The sequence below is a fragment of the Salarias fasciatus genome, chromosome 7 (genome assembly GCF_902148845.1).
Source record: "Salarias fasciatus chromosome 7, fSalaFa1.1, whole genome shotgun sequence".
NCBI lineage: Eukaryota > Metazoa > Chordata > Actinopteri > Blenniiformes > Blenniidae > Salarias > Salarias fasciatus.
This window is the reverse complement of record NC_043751.1, coordinates 20140836-20162207: the sequence shown is the minus strand read 5'-3', so window position 1 is coordinate 20162207 and position 21372 is coordinate 20140836. Positions and strand designations below refer to the sequence as shown.

The 21372-nt window shown below is 41.7% G+C and overlaps 3 protein-coding genes across 5 annotated transcripts; all 3 read left to right on the top strand.

Annotated features, from left to right (window-relative positions):
• The first annotated feature begins 906 nt into the window (after positions 1 to 906).
• Positions 907 to 5840, top strand: LOC115391621 (photoreceptor-specific nuclear receptor-like). Its single transcript, XM_030095905.1, has 9 exons — positions 907 to 994; positions 1548 to 1692; positions 1799 to 1902; positions 2064 to 2327; positions 2719 to 2906; positions 2993 to 3233; positions 3314 to 3419; positions 3513 to 3665; positions 5827 to 5840. The coding sequence occupies exons 1-8, from the start codon at positions 907 to 909 to the stop codon at positions 3643 to 3645; spliced, it is 1269 nt and encodes a 422-aa protein (XP_029951765.1). The 3' UTR covers positions 3646 to 3665; positions 5827 to 5840.
• Positions 4973 to 10908, top strand: stoml1 (stomatin (EPB72)-like 1). The gene is made up of 7 exons (XM_030096584.1): positions 4973 to 5270; positions 6193 to 6299; positions 6400 to 6549; positions 9600 to 9803; positions 9884 to 10094; positions 10191 to 10391; positions 10479 to 10908. The coding sequence occupies exons 1-7, from the start codon at positions 5132 to 5134 to the stop codon at positions 10682 to 10684; spliced, it is 1218 nt and encodes a 405-aa protein (XP_029952444.1). The 5' UTR covers positions 4973 to 5131; the 3' UTR covers positions 10685 to 10908.
• A 143-nt stretch (positions 10909 to 11051) lies between these two features.
• On the top strand, positions 11052 to 15661 carry cyp11a1.2 (cytochrome P450 family 11 subfamily A member 1, tandem duplicate 2). Of its 3 annotated transcripts, none has more exons than XM_030096582.1 (9): positions 11052 to 11397; positions 11642 to 11797; positions 12021 to 12220; positions 12329 to 12532; positions 12661 to 12821; positions 12917 to 13083; positions 14765 to 14843; positions 15110 to 15130; positions 15226 to 15661. In XM_030096582.1, the coding sequence occupies exons 1-9, from the start codon at positions 11129 to 11131 to the stop codon at positions 15346 to 15348; spliced, it is 1380 nt and encodes a 459-aa protein (XP_029952442.1). In that variant the 5' UTR covers positions 11052 to 11128; the 3' UTR covers positions 15349 to 15661. The 3 variants fall into 3 exon arrangements, with proteins under 3 accessions (XP_029952442.1, XP_029952441.1, XP_029952443.1); XM_030096581.1 differs by having other exon boundaries at positions 14939 to 15130; XM_030096583.1 differs by lacking the exons at positions 14765 to 14843; positions 15110 to 15130; positions 15226 to 15661 and having other exon boundaries at positions 12892 to 13177.
• The last annotated feature ends 5711 nt before the right edge of the window (positions 15662 to 21372 follow it).

The window sequence follows — 21372 nt, the reverse complement described above, 5'->3', positions numbered from 1 at the left end:
GAGGGTTAAGCTACTTTTGTGATTTGGGGAGGGTATATTCTGTGGAGGCCATTAGTGTCTCTGACACAGCCGAATAATGCCAAATAAATGCATGCAGGCTCAGATATAAACATGAAGCACACAGAATCATCCTATGCCATGGAAACTCTCGCCCCCTGAAAAATGCCATTCTTATTTTTAACGCCCTGTAAAGGTTATTAAAAAATAACATTTATATTAAAAATGCCAATAATACCACTGCATTTGACAGAAACACCTGAAACTGCTTCCTGATGAGGTTTCTGTAAGCTTGTTACACATGACTGTTGTTGCATATTAAATCAACAGCCATCTGTACATAAACACACTTGTAAAACAGATTTACCTCGATATGGAAAAGACATTTGGAATTTCACATAAAAAAGTATGCTGCTGCTGACTAACTGTTGAGTTGGAGGTACAAAAATAATTCCTGCTACGACTTAGAGGGAAAAGGTTCACAGATCCTTTGGCTTTTTAAATAGCTGAGTATTGTTAGATCCTGTAAGAGGTGTGACTGATTGATTTACTCTTATAGACAGTAAAGATTAAGAGGATGACAAATCAGCATTTGCTTACACAGCGCCTGGTGCTAATCTCCTTGTCTTCTCCGAGAAAGCCCCCAGACGGCTCGAGCTCTCACACTCATTCTGGCACAAGGAGGGCAACCTGTAGCTCCTCTGACCCCACATCACACCAGAAACAACCAGCGGGAGGACAACAGCACTGGATCACACACTTAATCTGAAAGAAAAGGACACATTTGACATCTCCTTCATATAGATTGGGTTGTTATGTGAGAACTTTCATTAAGGCGCGGAAGAATTCCATAAGTTCTTGGAGGCGTCTCTTATTCGGGCTCAACAAGTTATTGAGACCGACTTCATAATGGAGGAGCACATGATCAAGATGAAGATGTTTTCATCAGATAACTCCAATAACTTCACACAACAGAGTGCAGATGGGACGGAAACAGGTGAGTGATTCAGTTTAAAGAGCAGAGAGGAAGTTTAGGATGTTTCATTGAAAGGTACCCAGTGAGAAGTACTGCTGTAATATGCTGTCGTACAAAATAAGCTATTTGTGACTTTTTTTATATATATATCTTGCATTAACCTGTATGGGATATTTGATCTTAGAGAAAAATTATCAGGAAAAAAAAGGATACAAATATTACAGAGTGACAACTGCTTTTGTAAACACATATACAAAAAAAAAATAACCATTATCTAATAAAACTGGTGTAAAATCAATTCATTAACTTATAATTTTAAAAATGACAAAGCTATTTCATAGTCTAATACATACTCACATATTCAATCAGTGTTATGTGAGTATTTGTTCATTCCATCATTACTAATGATGATGATTGTTTTTCATGTGAATTTAAATAGATTTGATCAAACTATAAAAGACCAAAATCCGAACCAAAATCAAAAAGGTGGTAATGAACATGTATCTCTACATTTTATCTCAATATTCAAGAAAGATAAGTATAATAAATGTATTCACCGATCCCCTCTCCACAGAAAAAAGCCCAGGTAAAGGACTCGGCCAAGGCCTGCTCTGTAAAGTGTGCTCTGATTCAAGCAGTGGAAAACATTACGGCATTTATGCCTGCAACGGCTGCAGTGGCTTCTTCAAACGCAGCGTGAGGCGGAGACTCATCTACAGGTGAACAGAAGGGCACTGCTGAGTGTAAATCTTGAAAGAATTGCATCTCATTGTAATGTTCTTGTCGTCTTCACTGAAAGAAAACTTCGTTTTGCTGACATCTTAGGTGTCAGGCAGGTACTGGCAGGTGTCCTGTTGACAAGGCCCATCGCAACCAGTGCCAAGCTTGCAGACTGAAAAAGTGTCTTCAAGCTGGAATGAACAAAGATGGTGAGTCAGCTGTGCAGATAGAACACATGTTTGAAGCAAGTTGCAGGCCTACAGTTATTAAGCCTGTGAAGACTCACCAGATGTTCAAAATTAAAAACATACTTACACCTCACATCCTCACAAACTACCTAAGGAAAAATATGCATCTGTGGCTTTGGCAGCGGTGCAGAATGAGAGACAGCCTCGGAGTACAGCTCACGTCAGCCTGGACTCCATCAACGTGGACACGAAAAAGGAGCACCTGGCCACAACACAGGAGCTCAACTCCTCCGACAGCTACTCGTCGGTCATCTGCAGGCCGATGGTCACTTCGTCCGTCAGCACTCCCGCTCCCACACAGCCCTGCAGCAACCAGAACAACAACCACCGCTTCATGGTCAGCTTGCTGACCGCAGAGACCTGTGCCAAACTGGAGCCAGAGGACGGTGAGACCATGTGGACCAGCATGTCAGCTACAAGACAAATAAGGAAGGAGAAAATGTTTTAAGAAAAATATCATTGAGTAGATTAACTTTAAGATCTGAGTTGAATTTTTACTTAAATGCTACATGTGGCCTCATCACGTTGCTCCAATCAAGTATTTGTGTACTTTTGTCTTTAGTAAGTCTGTCATTTCACTCACCTTTAAGAACAATTTACTTCATGTCAATTAAGTGCAGTAAAAAACAAAACAAAATACTTTTGATTCATTTTTGAGTATTTTTGCACTTTAACTTGAGTATTTTTATTGACAATATTTATACTCATAATTCACAATACATTTGAATCTGTTCTTCTCAGCAGGATTCCCTCTTAACCTTTCTCTTCAATTCACAGTGGAGGAGAACATTGATGTGACAACAAATGATTCAGAGAGAGGCCAGACTCCCTTCGACTGTCGCCTGTCTCCGTACACCTCCGGCTGTTCGGAGAGTGTTTATGAAACATCAGCGCGACTCCTCTTCATGTCGGTCAAGTGGGCGAAAAATTTACCGGTATTTGCTCATTTGCCGTTTCGAGACCAGGTGAGGCGGACTGGCACCGGAGATTCTGTCGACAGTTCATAGATGAATCGTGACGCTGATTCGAGGCATTTGTCTGAAATCTACAGGTGATTCTTCTCGAAGAAGCTTGGAGTGAGATGTTCCTCCTGTGTGCGATCCAGTGGTCTCTGTCCATGGACAGCTGTCCTCTTCTGTCTCTGCCGGATGTTTCGCCCTCACAGCAGAGCAGGAGCAGCCCTCACACCGCCGACCTCCAGATTCTGGAAGAGCTCTTTGGCCGTTTCAAGTCCCTGGCCGTCGATCCCACTGAGTTTGCCTGCCTGAAGGCCATCGTCCTGTTCAAGCCAGGTCAGAAATAACCTGATAACCGTCATTGTTGCTGGATGGATTGTGGAGCTCACAGTTACTTTTTTGGATCATTGGTGTAGAGACAAGAAGCCTGAAAGACCCAGAGCAGGTGGAGAATCTGCAGGACCAGTCCCAGGTGCTGCTGGGCCAGCACATCCATTCAGTGTACCCCAGCCAGAGTGCGAGGTAAACCTGCTTCCTCTTTCAGACCGAGTCCATGACTCCATGTCAGTTCAGAAACATAAAGATCTTTCCTTTTTGTTCTTGTTCACCAATAAGGTTTGGGAGGCTGTTACTGCTGCTGCCGTCCCTCCACTTCGTGAGTTCGGACAAAATAGAGCATCTCTTCTTCCGCAGGACGATTGGGAGCACACCCATGGAGAAACTGCTGTGTGACATGTTCAAAAACTAAACACAACTGTCAAACAGCCTGTGAAACTGCTCATTTTCAGGGTGCATGCTTTTTATATTCTTGCTTTGAGTCCTGCATTATTATTATTTTTTTGTCACAGGAAATATAATGCAGGAAAAAGGGTGAACTGATCCTTCAGCTAAACACACTTCTGCACTGTTGACTCATTAGGTTATGGTTAACATCAACTTGTGTGTGTATGTTTTGTTTTTTTGTGTGTGTATTTTTGTGGGGATTGACAAATGTGGCGAATATTACTAATGTTTATAGAAAAGCTTCTGAAATGGAACAAAAAAAAAAAAAATTAAAACTGTATGGACACCAACCAAGGCTGGATTTATTTGTATTAAATAAAGATGGAATTTTTGTATACTGTGGCAATGCACAGTGATTTTTGTGCAGGAAACGAGACAAGATGACTTCTTATTCCACATCCAGGGATTTTATGCCAAAAGGCACACCAGAGCACTCAGAATGGTGGCAGGCCCCAGCTCACTCCCCCAGCAAACCCCCGGGCTCACGGCCGGACACATGAAAACAAATAAAGCAACACAAAATGAACTCAGAACACAAGAACAAGACTAACAAATGCAACAAATAATAAAAGGAATCAGCACAAACACAAATAAACACTCAACGGCCCCAAACAGCCTCAAACGGCCCAGACATAACCCCACCCTGCATACCTTGCAGCCAACAGTCACAACACAGTGAACCCCAACTGTCGCTACAATATGTATAAATATTTGTTGTCATCCATCTGTGGGAACGCAATACTTGTTCCAAAAATATTTAAATCTAACATTTTGTTATTCATCTAGGGCCCTGCCAGATTAAATTTTCATCTTTCAAACTTCATACAGTTTTTTGCACATAGTTCTTTTATTTAACTTCACTGAAGTGTCAAATATGTTTTTCTCTTTTTCAATATGAAGGCAAGCCAGCAGGTTTCCATTTTACTCCCAAAAGAATCACTTACACACACTTTCTCAAAAGTGTCATGTGTTGGGATGTAAAGATTAAACTTAAGGAACCTTTTACTTGGGGGGAAAAATGTAATCTGGCCAGTTAAATACAATCTTTAGTCCAGTGCAATTTTAGAGTTTCATTCACAGAAGGTCTGTGGTTCAGTTTGTGAGAAGTAATGTTCCTTCCCACCACATCCTCCAGGATGGGTTACTTTGGAAAGAAATGAAGATCTCAAGGGTAAGATCTCAATATAAGTTTCTGCATGAAGTTTATGCATTAACCTGCAGTGTAGCCGCATGAACGTTAGGGGGCGGTGATGAGTGAATTATCCCATGAAACTCACAAAGACCCAGGAAGAAGAGCAGCAACAAAACACGGAAGTGCGGCATGGCTTTCAGATAAGAAAAACAAAATGATATAAACAAAGTGTACTGGAAGTACCTTTCTTCACATGAAACGACAGTTTTTCCGTCTCACACACAGAGGAGGAGGATGACGGATGAACTGAAGTGAACTGATGATGTTCAGGAAGTCGTATGAGCTGCTCCCTCAGAGGGACTCCGTTACTCCGAGGACTTCTGGTCTGTTTACGGACTCCAGCAGATTCACGCACTCCTTCGACTACATCCCCAAAATCTCTGAAAACGACTTCACCGGTAGGCAACTGGTCTGCACAGGTCGACAACGTCCAACAAGTGATCCTGAAAATATAGCGCAAGAGACTTTACATCTGACACAGACACCAAACGTGTCTTTTATAAAGATAATATTTAGAGTTTGACAACTGATCATAATATGAATAACCTAATATTTTAATAGAAGTTCCAGCTACAAGTGGCCAAATGTTGTATAATAATGTTATAATGATCCACAGTGATCTATTAGTTGTAAAGCACAGAGGCATAATATTATTGAAATTGCAGTTAGTTTATTAAAATATCAGGTTATTCATGTGCTGTAAAAGGAGAGTTAATTAAATATGAACTTCTTCATGATACAGTAATACGTTGATGCACTAAATCAGTGACAGAGATTTAGAGAGCTACTTAATTTTAAATTACAGTGCTATTATTTACTGGTGTGGCTCACTTGAGATCATTTTTTTTTTTTGTATGTAGCCCCCATAGTAATATAATATTAGTTTGCCATCACTGGATTAAAGTCTTCATGAATGGGACGTCATTTTATGAGCTTGCAGTAGTCTAAACAAAGCATACATTCAAACATATAATACATATCTTTAATCTGGTTTACATCATAAAAACTCATCAGTGTACACAGGACAGTCACTTAAGTTTTACTATTTTTTTTTTACTAGATACTTGATGAGCATACTTGTAATATTCACCTTTATTACATTATCATTTCTTTTAATGGTGATCTAAATTAAACATTCATATTCAAAAAACACAAGTAGCCCTCCCAATGGTATTTTGCAGTATTGTTTTAAAAATCTTTGATTAAAAATGAGATTTTCAATATTCCTGTTGTACAGCCTCATTTTATGAGACCTTTCCTGTCTGGTACATCATGAATCCTTTACGTTATGAATCGTTTTTCTGCTTTCTTTTCTCCCAGACACCTCTCAAGGATGGTTGTCGTGGATCTGTAACATCATTGTCATCTCCTTCATTTATATCTGCACCTTCATAACTTTTCCAATAACAGGATGGTTTGTATTGAAAGTAAGTTGTAACTGTGTCATTATTCAACACATGTAGTTAATGTACTTTGTACCTACTATAAAAATAAAAATAACCAACTTTTTTTTTTCTTTTTCTGTAGACGGTTCCGAACTATCAGAGGATAGTTGTGTTCCGTCTGGGTCGAGTTTGCCCTCCAAAGGGCCCTGGTATTGTCCTTGTATTGCCCCTCATTGATCAGTGGCAGAGAGTGGACCTGCGGACCCGTGCTTTCAACACCCCTCCTTGTCAGGTAAACCGCCACACTCTGAATTGAACAGTGACAACTAAGTGGTTATTCAACAAATACATTAGGTTAATAAACAGCACAAAAGCAAAGAAGCAAAGACAAAAAGGCATCCAAGGATAAAGTTACAAAAACAGGTATTGCTCTAAAATAAAGTTAAATTAATATTGGACCAGCCAAAAAGTACAGGACTTCCCTGATCAGACAGGGGGTAAATTGGTGAATGAGACCTCCAAAGCACCATTTCTTTTTTCCTCTTTTTTTTTTTTTTTTTTTCTTACAAGTAGGCTCCAGTGCCATCATTTTTTCAGACAGCCCAGTTGGTGTGGAAAACCTAAAAAACCCAGAAGAAGAGCCCAAAGGGGCAGGACTCCTCCACAGTGGACATTACTGATGCTTAGAGATTTCTTTGTTGATGTTACCTGATATCCAGCAATTGTATGCAGTTCACCTTGATATTGACATTTATCTCACAAAAATGTCGAATAACTCAGGTAATATATTTGATATACAGTACAAAAAGCTCTTGCCTACTCATTATTCATTACACAGTGACGTCATTAGGCTTATGATTTTAAATGAATAATCATAACCGTTCATTATTCATTCTGATCAATAATCTGTCAGTTTCCCCTCACTTTAGCATCAGCTCAAGAGAGCCCGTCCGTGAATTCATTCCACTTGTTTATATAGAAAATGACCACAACACTGAGAATCCAGTCCAGGTTTTCCCTGTGAGCTTGCTGTCAGTCAGAACCTGCAGGCTGCAAAGACTTTAAAGCACACAGAGCTGAATGAAACAGCACTAGGAGAAGAATGTGGATGGATGGATGAAAGATGGAAATAAGAAAGTTTTTCAAGAAAGTAAATATTAATCACTGCTGCTAGTAACAGCCAGTTAGCTTCAGCGAACAGCGGAAAGTCCCATAATAAACCAGGGTCTCAAAGCTTTTTATCCAGAGGGCTCCAGAGGGGAGAACATTTTTCCAGGAATCCTCATGGTAATTAAACACAATTAGCTATTTTTAACCCCAAAGGCCATATGAATTGTCTATTTTTTGAACGTTCACACCTAAATGTTTAAGATCTGTGCAATAGAAATGAACTTAACTAAATTAAATTGGAGTAATGTCAATACAATTTCTATAATTTAAAACAAGTAAAGTCTTATTGAAGCTACATTTTCACTTCACATCATTATAATTATAAATTTACAGCTTTTACAGCTTTCAGAACAAGACCAGGGTTGTAATGTGAACGTTATAGTCAGGCAGGTCAGAGGTCAGCACGCATGTTCCAGTGGGGTCCTGGACTTACAGCAGGCTGCAGGTAGTTAAGAAGTTAACCAGTCAGGTGTTCTGTGCAGCAGCTGTTAATGAAGTGTGGAGTTCTGAAGCTTCATACCAGAGTGTTTCATTCATCTTTCAAGTTGCTACAAACAGTATGTAAAACAGGGCTGAACCAGTCCTAATGAAAACAGTTTGTTGAACAAACAGCTCAAAACTGTCTGAGGCGGTTCAACACTTATTGACACTTCTTTGAATCATTGGCAGAAAACAGACAACCATAGATCAGAACATAGTCATCTAGTAAATATATGTAACTAGTCTTATTACACACAACTCTGTCACTCACGTCACTAACAGGTTAAATTAGTGAGAAGGATGAGCCTGTTTCTCTATTCTGGAGTGATGGATGACAAATAGACTCTTAAGATCCTCTTCTACCACTAAATCAGAAGCTCTCTGGACTTTTTCTGAAGTTACAGCCAAATTCACCATTCCTGTTTTCAGGCTGATGTTTCTCCTCACTCTTTCCTCTGTTTAGTCTCTGAACTTTGGTTCTTGGCAATCAGGAGCTGCTTTAGCTCGGTGGCTTCATGGCTTCATTTGCTACCAGCTGAAGACTCTCCACACATCTTGGTCTTTTGTCTCTGTTCTCAGTGAAATCAAACTCCATGAAATCTCCTCAGTTCTGCTGGTTTAGACTCAGCACCACTTAATGAAGAGGCTTATTTAAATATGTTTCCATCGTCACTGGCTAGAAACACTGAGTAGAGGCAGGAGCTGTGTGTGCTGTGCAGCTGTAAACACACGTTACTCTGCAAACCTTTATTTGTAGTTGCTCTGTATCAAAAAAAAAAAAAAAACTTAAATAATAATGAATAATTTGTCAGTCTTTGTTAGCTGCTCGTGGAGTTTTGTGCTTGTACGCTACATTTGCTCACATCCCGTGCGTCGCCTGAGGGCTAAGCCTCCCCTGAACTTAAAACCATGTGACGCTCCTGCCATTAAACCACATCTGGTTTTGAAAGAATCATTGTTTGTTTGACTTATCAACACATGCCAATTTTTTTTAATTTGTTTTTAAGGTGTCTGTAGCCAAATCTCTGGCTTCATGCTTTGGATTTAAGCAGAATCTATAACATTCAACTTCAGTCAAAAGCACTGAAATAATTTCTCATTTGTATCATTGTCTGTTTCACTTTGCCCTACAGGCGGCAGTCTTGGTGCACGGTTATCAGTTCAAAGTGCGTCACATTAAGTTCCCATTTGAAATGATACTGCAGAGAAATGGGCATTAATATGCACCATAAGAGGAAGTTCTCAAAGTTTTGTTGTAACTCATGTGCAATGACAGTATTCAATATTGTGATAAAGTCGTAAGACAATGAAAGCAATATTTTTAATACATTTAGTGTCTTTGTATTACATCGAACATTTTGGCCAGTCACTTTTAGTGGTTCTTAAAGTGACAAATTCTAGTCTGCATCTTGTTTCAATGTTTCTGTTTTCTCTTTGTACAGAATATTCTATAGAATCACGTTTTCAATTACATGACATAAAAGGGAAAATGTAAAGAGTCATACCACAACACCCTGTCACATTCACACTTATGGGAAATATAGGTTTGTTTGGTCATTCAATTTAACCAGGAGAACATGCAAACTCCATGTGCTCCACTCGGATCCAAATCCACCACTTTAAACATGAGACGAGAGCACTAACCACTGGCCCATAGTTTCCTGTCATTACCATCTTATTTTGTTCATGTAGGTGACAACTCGGGATGGCGGCACGGTGTTGGTGGGCGCAGACATCCAGTTCAGGATCTGGAACCCCGTCATGTCAGTGGTGTCGGTCCAGGACTTGAACGCCTCCACCAGGATGACGGCGCAGAATGCTCTGACCCACAGTCTGGCTAAAAAAACTGTCAGAGAGATCCAGACCGAGAGAGTGAAACTTGGGGAATATCTCGGGGTGAGTCCGCATTGGATCTGCACTCGGTTGTTTTTTTTTCTGCAACATTTTGTGCTGAAACTTCCTGTTTTTCTCTTCAGGTGGACATTAATGAGATGACTCGCCCTTGGGGCCTGGAGGTGGACCGGGTGGAGCTTACACTGGGTTCTCTGCTGAGACCTCCCGGAGAGGCCTCCTCCGGGCCTCTCATCATGCCTCCATCTGCACCTGGACTTCAAGACATCACTGGCCCAATTCAGCAGTTGGCTTTGCACTTTCTGACCCCCAGTGGGAGTTCACAGCCTCAACAGGGTACAACCCAACCATCAGAATTTGTATTAGATGTTTTGCACTCACTACAAATGCATCTGATGTGATTTTTTTTTTCCTAAACTGTTTTCTCTTCAGATGACTTGTTGACATTTCAAGATGAGACCAGCAGTGCCTCCGAGGCTGCCATCACCAAACCAGGCTCTGTTGAAGAGCTGCTCAGCAGAGTCAAGCTGCTGCTCTCTGAGACTTTGGTTCATCAGGTTGGAGCTTCTTTCCAGTTTCACATCACGTCAGGAGACGGACAAGAGCACAGCTACTACATGGACCTCAGCCAAGGTGATGACCGCGACATTTAGGAGAACGTTTTAGCTTTCGACTAACGCAGATTGGCCTAAACATAAACATCTCTTTTGTGTTCTGCAGGGAGTGGGGCGGCTGGAGCAGGGTCCTTGGTTCAGGAGCCTGACGCGACGCTGAGCATGACTGACTGTGACCTCCTGGCCATGTTTGAAGGGACTCTTCAGCCATTTCCTGCTTACGCCAGCGGCAGACTCAAAGTTCAGGGAGACATTTCGAGTGCAATGAAGCTGAAAGAAGTCGTAAAACTCCTCAAACAGCATTCACAGTAAACTTATTTATCATATGTAAACTTTTACTGTAAAATGTTTATTTATGTAATTATTCCATTTGTCATTAAGCAAATATGGATCATGGCTGGGTGTTTTTCCCCTGAAATTTACGCAAACACTTGTTTCAATGTTGAAGTCTCTTGACTTCAGTCTCTGAGTTTATAAAAACACTGCTGTGAGAAGCTATCAGACAGAAAAATAAAATGTAAAACATATGGCTCACGGCTCAACAGTGCCTTATACAGACAAAATGAGCAGTGGTGTGTGCTGTTCGTCCTGTTAGACTTGCCGGAGAGGCCTTGATCTGCACGGGGGGGTTGGGGGGGGGGGGGGGGGGGGGACGACTGTAGACCAGCCTCCCGCCTCCTCCTCTTGCACCAGATGTCCCTGGAAGAGCTGAACGAGCAGCTGGAAGGAAGAGCAGAGTGAGCACTTGGCGTCAGCATGGCCAGGTGGAGTATGTGGCGCCGCCGGGTAACACTGCCCCGGTCCTGGATGGAAGAGCGGGCGGCTTCAGGCGTGCAGTACAGCAGCAGCAGCACGCCGGTGATCAGACACTCGGAAAGCGGCAGCACCGTCAAGCCTTTCGAGGAGATTCCCGGGCTTTGGAAGAACGGTGTGGTCAACTTGTACAATTTTTGGAAGCTGGACGGCGTCAGAAACATGCACCACATCATGCTGAAGAACTTCAACACTTTCGGACCCATTTACAGGTATGGCAGGCCAGAGTTTCACATATCCCTGAAGAAATGATAAACTCTTCTGCATCATCAGACAAAACATTTATGATGTTGAATAACTGGAGAGAAGCAATGTTGTAGTCCAAACATGAACATTCATTAAGGATGAAAAAAATAACTGTGACCTACAGTCTCCAAGGTCCCATATTTTCAACAATAAATGCCTGACGAATGACATAGCACTTTTAACTTTTTGTTCTTTCTTTCCTCGTGTCAGAGAAAAAATAGGGTATTATGACAGTGTGAATATTATCAACCCTGAGGATGCTGCCATCTTGTTCAAGGCAGAGGGCCACTATCCTAAAAGGCTCAAAGTTGAAGCGTGGACGTCGTACAGAGACTACAGAAATCGCAAATATGGAGTTTTACTGAAGTAAGTGCTATAAGTACCCTTCTTCTTGTTTTATTTCCCTTTAGCCATATGTAGAGTTTCAGTCCCGTGCGACTTATTGCTTTAACAGCTGTAAAAAAAAAAATCCCTACATGTGATAAGTAATAATAATGGAAAAAAGAAACTTCAAATGTATTGTTTTTATGACATCTAAAAGTAATATTTAATTCACATGGCTTTAAATAACAAAGCGGCGTTTCCACAGGAATGGACAGGAATGGAAATCAAACCGTGTCATTCTCAACAAAGAGGTGATTTCCGTGAAGATGCTGGAGAACTTTGTGCCCTTGCTGGATGAAGTGGGCCAGGATTTTGTTGGCCGAGTTCACAAAAAGATATTGCGAAGTGGCCAGAACAAATGGACCACGGACCTCTCTCAAGAGCTCTTTAAATACGCACTCGAATGTAAGACCAGAGTTTTCTAGCTCATGAATGAACTCAAGGTTTAACAGCGGTTTTTGTTTTCTCCCATATTGCTTTGTGTTGATGTTATGATTGCTCCGTTCCACACAGCTGTGAGCTCCGTGCTGTACGGCGAACGTCTTGGCCTGATGCTGGATTATATCGACCCCGAAGCGCAGCACTTCATTGACTGCATCACCCTCATGTTCAAGAGTACCTCGCCAATGCTGTACATCCCCCCCGGTCTGCTCAAGCTGGTCGGAGCCAAGGCGTGGCGGGATCACGTGGAGGCTTGGGATGGGATATTCAACCAAGGTGTGACACAGAGAAAAGACACGGATAAGTAGATCGCAAGAGAGCATTAGAGTCTTGACATTTTGAAACATCTGGTTTCATTTTGGTACTGCAGTGTAGCTCCTTTCATTCTTTTGTTTTTGCATCAGCCGACCGCTGCATCCAGAACATCTACAGGGAGCTGCGCCACGATTCCGGCTCAACAAAAAAGTACCCCGGGGTTTTGGCCAGCCTGCTCATGCTGGACAAACTGTCCATTGAGGACATCAAGGCCAGTGTGACTGAGCTCATGGCAGGAGGCGTAGACACGGTAAGAAAACAAAGAAAGGTCAGCACACTTGTTTTTTTCTGTAATGAGACTTTTTTTTAAGCCTTTTTAGGGTTATTTTGCCATGTGTGTTGCAGACTTCTATAACTCTGCTGTGGACGCTGTACGAACTGGCCAAACACCCCAGCCTTCAGGAGGAGCTGAGGGCCGAAGTGGCGGCAGCCCGGGCGGCCAGTCAGGGAGACATGTTGGAGATCCTGAAGCGGATTCCTCTGGTCAAAGCTGCTCTGAAGGAAACACTGAGGTGAAAGAAACTCTCATGCCAGATTTTACTGATGTAAATGTTGTTACCAGGAGCGTTACTAGGTTTTAGTGAGCAGATTTTGGAGTCCCTGAAAAAAAATGTCGGATAAACTGATAAAAAAATTAATAACCATGCTGAATCAGAAAAAAAAAAACCCCAAAAAGAAAAAGCGTACATCTACATGTAGGTAGCAATGCACCAATAAACAAACTAATCATTCCAAATTCCTAATCATTCCCACAGCTATGGCCCAATAAAAACTCTGACCTGATTGATACATATCACTAAATCTGTGATCCATTACTTACATCACACACACAGCTCCTGCCTCTACTCAGTGTTTCTAGCCAGTGACGATGGAAACATTTCAATAAGCCTCTTCATGAAGTGATGCTGAGTCTAAACCTGCAGAACTGAGGAGATGTCATGGAGTTTGGTTTCATTGAGAACAGAGAAGACCAAGATGTGTGGAGAGTCTTCAGCTGGTAGCAAATGAAGCCATAAGCGTTGAACCGCTTCAGACAGTTTTGAGCCGTTTGTTCAACAAACTGTTTTCATTAGGACTGGTTCAGCCCTGTTTTACATACTGTTTGTAGCAACTTGAAGATGAATGAAACACTCTGGTATGAAGCTTCAGAACTCCACACTTCATTAACAGCTGCTGCACAGAACACCTCACTGCACACACTGACTGGTCAACTCCTTAACTACCTGCAGCCTGCTGAAAGTCCAGGACCCCACTGGAACATGTGTGCTGACCTCTGACCTGCCTGACTATAACATCCACATTACAACACTGGTTACAACACTAAAACTTTCTTATTTCCATCTTTCATCCATCCGTCCACATTCTTCTCATAGTGCTGTTTTATTCGGCTCTGTTTGCTTTAAAGTGGCTGCAGCCTGCAGGGTCTGACTGACAGCAAGGTCACAGGGAAAACCTGGACTGATTCTCAGCTTTGTGGTTGTTCTCTATATGAACAAGTGGAATGGATTCACGGACGGGCTCTCTCGAGCTGACGCTAAAGTGAAGGGAAACTGACAGATTACTGATCAAAATTAAGTAAATAATCATTGAAAATCATATTCTAATCGCTTTATGTAGAAAATGCATTAGTAAAAAAAAAGTATTTTATTTATTTATTTACTTATAAATAGCACCAGAGTATTTATGGGGGGCTTAAGAATGTTTAAGGAGGGGGGCTTCAGCCCCCTGAAATAGGCCTAATGACGGGTTGTTACACAGGTGTTGAGCAGCACTCTGAAGGACCTGACTACTGATTTTTTTTTTCTCCGGTGTGAATATGTTGATATATTTATTAACTGATGCACAGTAATTAGTTTTTGGAACACTGTCGTAGATATATGACAACATCTTCTAATGACCTTTGCCAAAAACAATTCCAACCCTCCAAAATGTGTTGTATAGATTTTTCATTGGACTGCGCTCATAATAGTGTTAAATATAAAGAATAAGTTATTTGCTTCTCTTCTTTCATAAGAATTTCTCCTTTTTTTCCCTACTCGTTCTACAAAGGTGAATAATTCAATTTATTCAGCTACATTTTTCATTGGAGTTTGCTTCTCAGTTTCTTTTCACAACTGTGAAAATACTTTTTTCCCCTGTTTTTTTCTTTATATTACTCCCCAAAAATGTTTTCTTGATTTCCTCCGACCTCAGGTTGCATCCAGTAGCTGTGACCGTGCAAAGATACGTTGCTGAGGACATAGTAATTCAGAACTACCACATCCCAGCTGGGGTAGGAGGCAATAAACCTTAAAAATCATTCTTTATGTAAGTGTTTTGTGAGGAACTGCTCTAAATGAATTTCCTTCTTTCTTTTTTTGTTGCTAGACTCTGGTTCAGCTTGGACTGTATGCAATGGGCAGAGACCCCAAGGTCTTTGTTCGCCCTGAGCAGTTTCAGCCCTCTCGTTGGCTGAGGAGCGAAACGCAGTACTTCAGGAGCCTGGGCTTCGGCTTTGGCCCCCGCCAGTGTTTGGGACGAAGGATAGCTGAAACAGAGATGCAAATCTTCCTTGTCAATGTGAGAAATACAGAAAAAAAAGAGAATTTAACTGCATTTTTTTATATTCTCACAAATCACAGATATCAACTGCTTGTTTCTCTTTAACGATGCAGATGCTGGAAAACTTCAAAGTGGAGAAACAACGCCATGTGGAAGCACAGAGTACCTTTGAGCTCATTCTTGTACCCGACAGGCCAATCACCTTGACAATCAAACCTCTGCAAGCTAGCCAGTAATGTCAAGATTGAAAAGAATTGAGGTGAATGGTAAGTGAGGCTCGATCCTGCAGCTTTTTTCACAGTGTAACTTGAAGAGCTGTGTGGCAAGCTCTTCAAATTTCACTCCAACTAAAACTCCAAAATCAAGTACTGAAGGAGAGCAAGACTTTTGGAATAAATCTAAAAGGTCTATGAAACAATTACCTCAGTAATGTAACAATAAATATATGATGTACTATATTTCCTGTGATTGTAATTTGATGGAAAGAAATGTACCTATGTGTTCAAAATGCTACAAAGCCACAATGCAATGTAGCTTAACCTGCATGTTCATGGAAGAAATATTTGAGAAAATTCATCTGTACAAACTAATAATAAACAGTGCAACAGATATGACGCATTCTCCCATCTATTTATGAAACGACTTTATTAAATTCCGGGTTGAGAGGTGTTTAAGCCAATGCTGGTTGAAAGCAGACAGGATGACTCTCCATCCCAGGGCAGTTGCATGTTGACAGTTACATTTACAGGATATTTATATCCACAGTTTGATCCAAGAAATTGTTTTTTTCCAATATGATATTTCTATTTTTCTGGGTCATTAGTTTGATTTTGCAGATTTCTCTTTCCCCCTTCTTCTTCAGCAATCACAAAAAGTGCTAACTGACTGAAGGAACCTTGTGAAGGATTGTGGTGGACGTTCGGACAAATCCGTGCTTCTGCTCACTCAGTTTAGTCAACATTTCCTGCTTCTGCCTCCCCCATAATCTGGCGTTCTCCTCGAGCTGTTGAATCGAAGTAAAGAACTTGAATCTACATGGCAATTGAACAACTGAGTAATTTTCATGAAATTTATTCAATTCAGTAGTATTTGCCTACCTGTGCTTCCAGCGTTTCGATCCTCACCTCGGCTTTCTCCAGTTTGCTTAGTAAACACAGTCTCTCATGTACTGACACCGCCTCTTTTGTCTGAAGGGTATATCACACACACACACACACACACACACACACACACACACACACACACACACACACACACACACACACACACACACACACACACACACACACACACACACACACACACACACACACACACACACACACACACACACACACACACACACACACAGTTACGTTCAGTCACTGCTTGATGAAAATACACTGCATGTATTTTAATTGCATATATTGTAATTTTTCCTCAAAGGGAAGCTGAAATGTAGTCAGTCTTGACTGCTGCTTTGAATGTTCAGGTTTATTAAGCATACCTGTTCTGACTGCTGTGTGACGACAGCGGCTGTTTGACGAATCTTGTCCAGCTCTTTTCTCAGACGGCTGTTTTCTGCTGCCAAGGCCGACTCCACCTCCACCTTATTGCGATCGGCTTCATCTTTTAAGGCGTTAAAGGAGGTCTGAATTTTGCTGATATTTTAGATTCATTTCTAAATTGCCTACCAACATTTACCAGTTCACTTACCTCTTTGAATTTTCATCTGCAGCTTTTTGTTCCCTCTTTGTTTATTAGTGTCTTTGAGCGAGAGATGCAATGCTTTCTCCATCTTTTCAATTACCTAAATATAGAAAGATCTCATCCTAATTTTTTACATTGACTCTTTGGGAAAGAAATATTTGCTTTGAGATGAAAAGACTCTACCAAAAGGTGTAAAGAGTGGACTGTGTTGGCAATTGTTCACCTTCTCTTGCTGTTTCACCGTGACCTCTAGAGCCGCCATCTTTGTCAGATGTCTGCGTTGATGCCGCAGAGCCTCCTGCTGCTGCCGGTGGACTCTCTGCAGCTTAATCAGCTCTTTTTCGATGTCGTTCTTCTGCATATTCAACAAGACGGAAACGTTTTAAGCAAAAACCACAGACACTGATCCGAGCTGTGTAAGTTTGTGATTAGTGCATCTTCCCACCCTGATCAGTTCATTCTGCAGCTGCTGGATCCTGTCGCTTTGCAAGGTTGCCTTATGGGTCTCACCGGCCTGCTTGAATTTCAGAGTTGCTTCAAAAGGATAGAATAATCATACAGTACGGCATGAATCTGGGTAATGGCACATTTAGATCTGTCACTTGTACACAGGTCTGTGCTTTCTGTTGTAAAAACAAAGTATAATTAATTTGGATGAGTGATATAGTGATGCAGCAGAGTAGGTTTGAAAAAAAAAATCGTTTTGGAAATTTAAATGATTTCCTATCAGCTGAGTCGTAAATCCAGTCGCTCTGCTTTTATGCAAGCAAAGAGACCTTCGGGAAACATCCTTTTACTGAGGGTCACACACTGTCCTTCTGGAGATAAGGGTTGTACTACCCTCACAGCTTATCAGGGTCCATGGCCTAAATGAGCTGCCTTATCACAAAACCGCACAGTCTGCTTGGGAATAGACACTCACAAAGATTAACAAACGCACAGGGTGCCTTCCTCTCCGTCATGACTTCATCTGCCAGCGGAATGACCTTAAGTCCGCCAAAACTTGGAATAATTTGGCTGGATGATTAACTGCCTGACAATAATGAATCAGCACTTTCTTTCTGTCTTTAAACTCGGCTTCTGAGAATGTCTTTGACTCAAGACTAAAGACTGGCATTGCTGAACGCTGGCTGCTGGAGGCAGCGTCCTGCCCGCCTGACAGCCAACCTACCAATTCCATCGGCCACCTCTGCCTTGCTCGTGACGTCGGTGTCGGCGTCGTCCAGCAGATTCTGGCCGAGGCCCTGGTGCAGAGTCAGGCGAGTGCGGAGCTGGCCGTTTTCTGCCTCCAGAAGCAACACCTGGGTCCTCAACGTTATGATGTCCTCTGCCATCCGACTCATTGCTGAACGATAGTTTTCCACCTCCTGAAAGAAAGATTTCAGTAGTTTTGAGATGAAGTTGTTTTTGTTTCTTCTTTGTTGCTTTATGTTTTGGAGAGAATGTGAGATCGAGTCTTTCTCTCTGTCGTGGACTTGAGACTTATCCAGACGCACCCTGCCTTTAACCAAAGTCAGCTGGAATCAGCTCCACAAATCTGCAGGCTAAGTTGTAAAGAAGACATGCAGGTTGAACTATGGCTAGACACAGACACGTCAAGGCTGCTTCACCGACATCTTTCTACCAACCAGCATGACCCTGACTCAGGGGACTTCTGCAATATTTTTGCTCAAGCGTCACCTTTTCCACATCTCACTTTGGACTGCATCAAAAAGAGTGACTAAAACATTTATGTTAGGGAAGGGGAGAAACATATTTTCCAGATACTTATAAACCATATTTGACAAATGAACTGTTTAAAAATGTATGTAAAATCTATGTAATGTCACCTCTGCACATAAGATGGCAGTGTTGAGCCTGTACAGTACCCAGTGTGTTTCCAAACCTGTTAGAATTTCTATCAGAGATTTGGCATTTTGTTGCTTATTGTTGTCCTGTTGGGCTTAAGATTCAATCATATTTTTGATGTGACCTGGGACAGACTGAATGTGGCTGGTTACATCGAGAAGTCATACCTACAGCACTAAATGCCGACAATTACTTGATTATTGTTGTTTGATAGTGAAATTATCTTTAGAACTAAAATAAGAAGATACTGCATATTGTATTTCAAGATTTATATATGCCATAAAGACTTCTGCAAAATACTTGAAACTGTTACCATGCACAATAAAAAGTGCCATTTTTCAAGCAATTGTTGTGAAATAGTTCCACATAGCTGAAGACAATAATAGTTTACACCCAGAAGCCAGAGACAGAGTTCATGCTGAGTGGTCTGATCACCACTAGATGTCTCCTCAGCCCTGGATCTTTTTATAGTCCTTCAGGATGCAGTCAACAGGAACAAAAACATTCCTGCAGCAGATTCATATTTCATGAACAGGTTTTTCACGAGGCTCAGCATCATTATACTTTACCCTGGTTTTACATAATCACCTAGGAAGAGACATAGGACATGACCTGAGGCCAAAACTGCAGATTATCCCATTATGTGGGATGTTTCTGTAATTTACTGTGAAAGCTTTAGATATTAAACTATTGAAACACAACACTCCACACTGTAAAGGTCCTTTGTTCTGGTGCTTTATCTGGGTATTTTGGATAAATTCTAGTGGATTCAAAGAACACAATACTGTGAAAACCTATTCCTTTTAGGGCAATGGGAAAACAAAAGTATGTGCCGAATATAGTATTTAAACAAGATACAGAGTATTATTTTTGAATAAATACTGATTTCCAAAAAAGTGAAATCAGAGCTGTTTGGCCTGTACTGCTGCAGAGCTGGTATCAGAACATCACTCTGTATAAGGACAGTGTTAAGCTGCATCCTCTTATTGTTCTCTGCTCTCTCTGTCACACGCCTCCTCCATCATGCTGAACAGATACAAGTCAAAGCGGCTGACGAGCGGAGTCCAGCCGCGTGCACGAGGGGGTGTCGACTACAGAGGGGGGGGGATTCCAATCTCAGATGGTGTGGTTGTGACTCCCGTGGGACGTGAGGGTGAAATTGAGCATCTAATTGAAAGGGCAGGGACGAGGTGACAATCATGACTGCAGATGAGATGGTGGTCTCTGCTGGGGGCCCACAGGCGAGGTGGGGAAGGACAGCTCCCCGTGATGAGTCTGGAAAGGCCTTTCATGTGTCAAAAACGGGAGGGAAATCTCTGCTGGTGATTTCTAGAGGTCCCCTCTCCTGTACCATCTGAAGACATTAAAGTGCCATTGCTGTCATGCACACAGTTACTCCAGGGAAACTATGTGGCAGACAGAAGACAGCTCGCCTGAAGTGTGAGGGTGAGATATCTCATTTTTTTCTAAATGATCACCACAAAATGCACAAACATGAAATTTTCACCAGTCCGCTGATGCAGCCCCCTGAATTCAAATTAAATAGTAAAAAGAAACAGAGGGAGGGAAGGAAAATGTCAAGTTATGCATAAATCACGGCAAGTTTCAGCTTCATCAGCTCGGCCGTCCTCCAGCGCAATCAGCCTGAGAAATGTTAATCTATTCCACTCGTCTACATTTTGTCAGGAGTGTCAGCGTGGTGTCCCGTCTCATCCGCCTCCCTCTGTCGCTGGTCACTAACCGGACGTGGCAGGGCGGATTGCCTCGCTGATTGATTGAGCAGTTAAAACAATTGATCATGTCCATTCACCTTAGTTTGGAGGTCAGAGATCTCCGCCAGGCGGGGATCACCGTCAATGCCATGGAGCGGAGGTCTGGAGGGGGTAATATTCGCACATATAGTGAAACGGATGAAAACTTTTCATTACCGTCACGATAAAGCCATCTTGTGTGTAGCTGTGCTACGTACCGCTTGTGTGGATGACGTACTTGGTATGTGTGGTTTATGTTGGGTCTCCTGCCCTCGGTGGCTTCCGCCCTCTCGGCCGGCGTCTGCTGCTCTTGCTGTGCTGCGATCGGACACTCGGGCTCTGCTCCGGTTCGGAGAGACTGCCGTTTTGGCAGAATCTGTGCCAGGGCATCGTGTGACGGGAGGTTGTATGTTTCCCTCTGAAAGTGAAAAACTTGCTTTTTTTTTTCTACCTGACACTCTCCCTTTTAGTTGTTCTGCCTATGTAAGTCAAAATAAGTTATGTAAATATGTGAAGCTGCACAAACAAGAAAAAAGGAGCATATGGAATGGTTCCTGTATGATTATTTGGTTTGAATAGTAAAATTCATATTTGTTGTCTCAGGGCGACGTCAAGCAGACGCATCATGTTTGGTGATTACACAAAAGTTTGGAGATGTGTTAGACTGAAAAATCATCCAGTTAGAAGGTCAGGTTAAACTTATGAAGTCCTTTTTCCAATAATCTCTTCAAAGTATTCATTCATTCATTAATTGCACTTTCAATACAAGCATCCCACTTGCTGAAAACTAAAATACCGCCAAATAAATCCCTACATTCAAGCACATTCATACAACTTACAGGTTGCTAAATAAATGTTGGTTTGAAGCACAAATTGTCTCGGTTCAGAATAAACTTATTTGCTTAAATATAAACGATCAGCTCTAAGGGTTTGAATATTGATTCAAATTTCTTCTAGAAAATTTCACAACCC

Bases quoted from the DNA above. Each gene is read 5' to 3' on its own strand.
- LOC115391621 (XM_030095905.1), top strand. From the start codon at position 907: ATGGAGGAGCACATGATCAAGATGAAGATGTTTTCATCAGATAACTCC. The intron at 2,907-2,992 runs GTGAGGCGGACT...TGAAATCTACAG, and splicing joins ATTTGCCGTTTCGAGACCAG to GTGATTCTTCTCGAAGAAGC. The intron at 3,420-3,512 runs GTAAACCTGCTT...TTCACCAATAAG, and splicing joins TACCCCAGCCAGAGTGCGAG to GTTTGGGAGGCTGTTACTGC.
- stoml1 (XM_030096584.1), top strand. From the start codon at position 5,132: ATGATGTTCAGGAAGTCGTATGAGCTGCTCCCTCAGAGGGACTCCGTT. The intron at 5,271-6,192 runs GTAGGCAACTGG...CTTTTCTCCCAG, and splicing joins CTCTGAAAACGACTTCACCG to ACACCTCTCAAGGATGGTTG. The intron at 10,095-10,190 runs GTACAACCCAAC...TTTTCTCTTCAG, and splicing joins GAGTTCACAGCCTCAACAGG to ATGACTTGTTGACATTTCAA.
- cyp11a1.2 (XM_030096581.1), top strand. From the start codon at position 11,129: ATGGCCAGGTGGAGTATGTGGCGCCGCCGGGTAACACTGCCCCGGTCC. The intron at 11,798-12,020 runs GTAAGTGCTATA...GCGTTTCCACAG, and splicing joins AAATATGGAGTTTTACTGAA to GAATGGACAGGAATGGAAAT. The intron at 12,822-12,916 runs GTAAGAAAACAA...TGTGTGTTGCAG, and splicing joins TGGCAGGAGGCGTAGACACG to ACTTCTATAACTCTGCTGTG.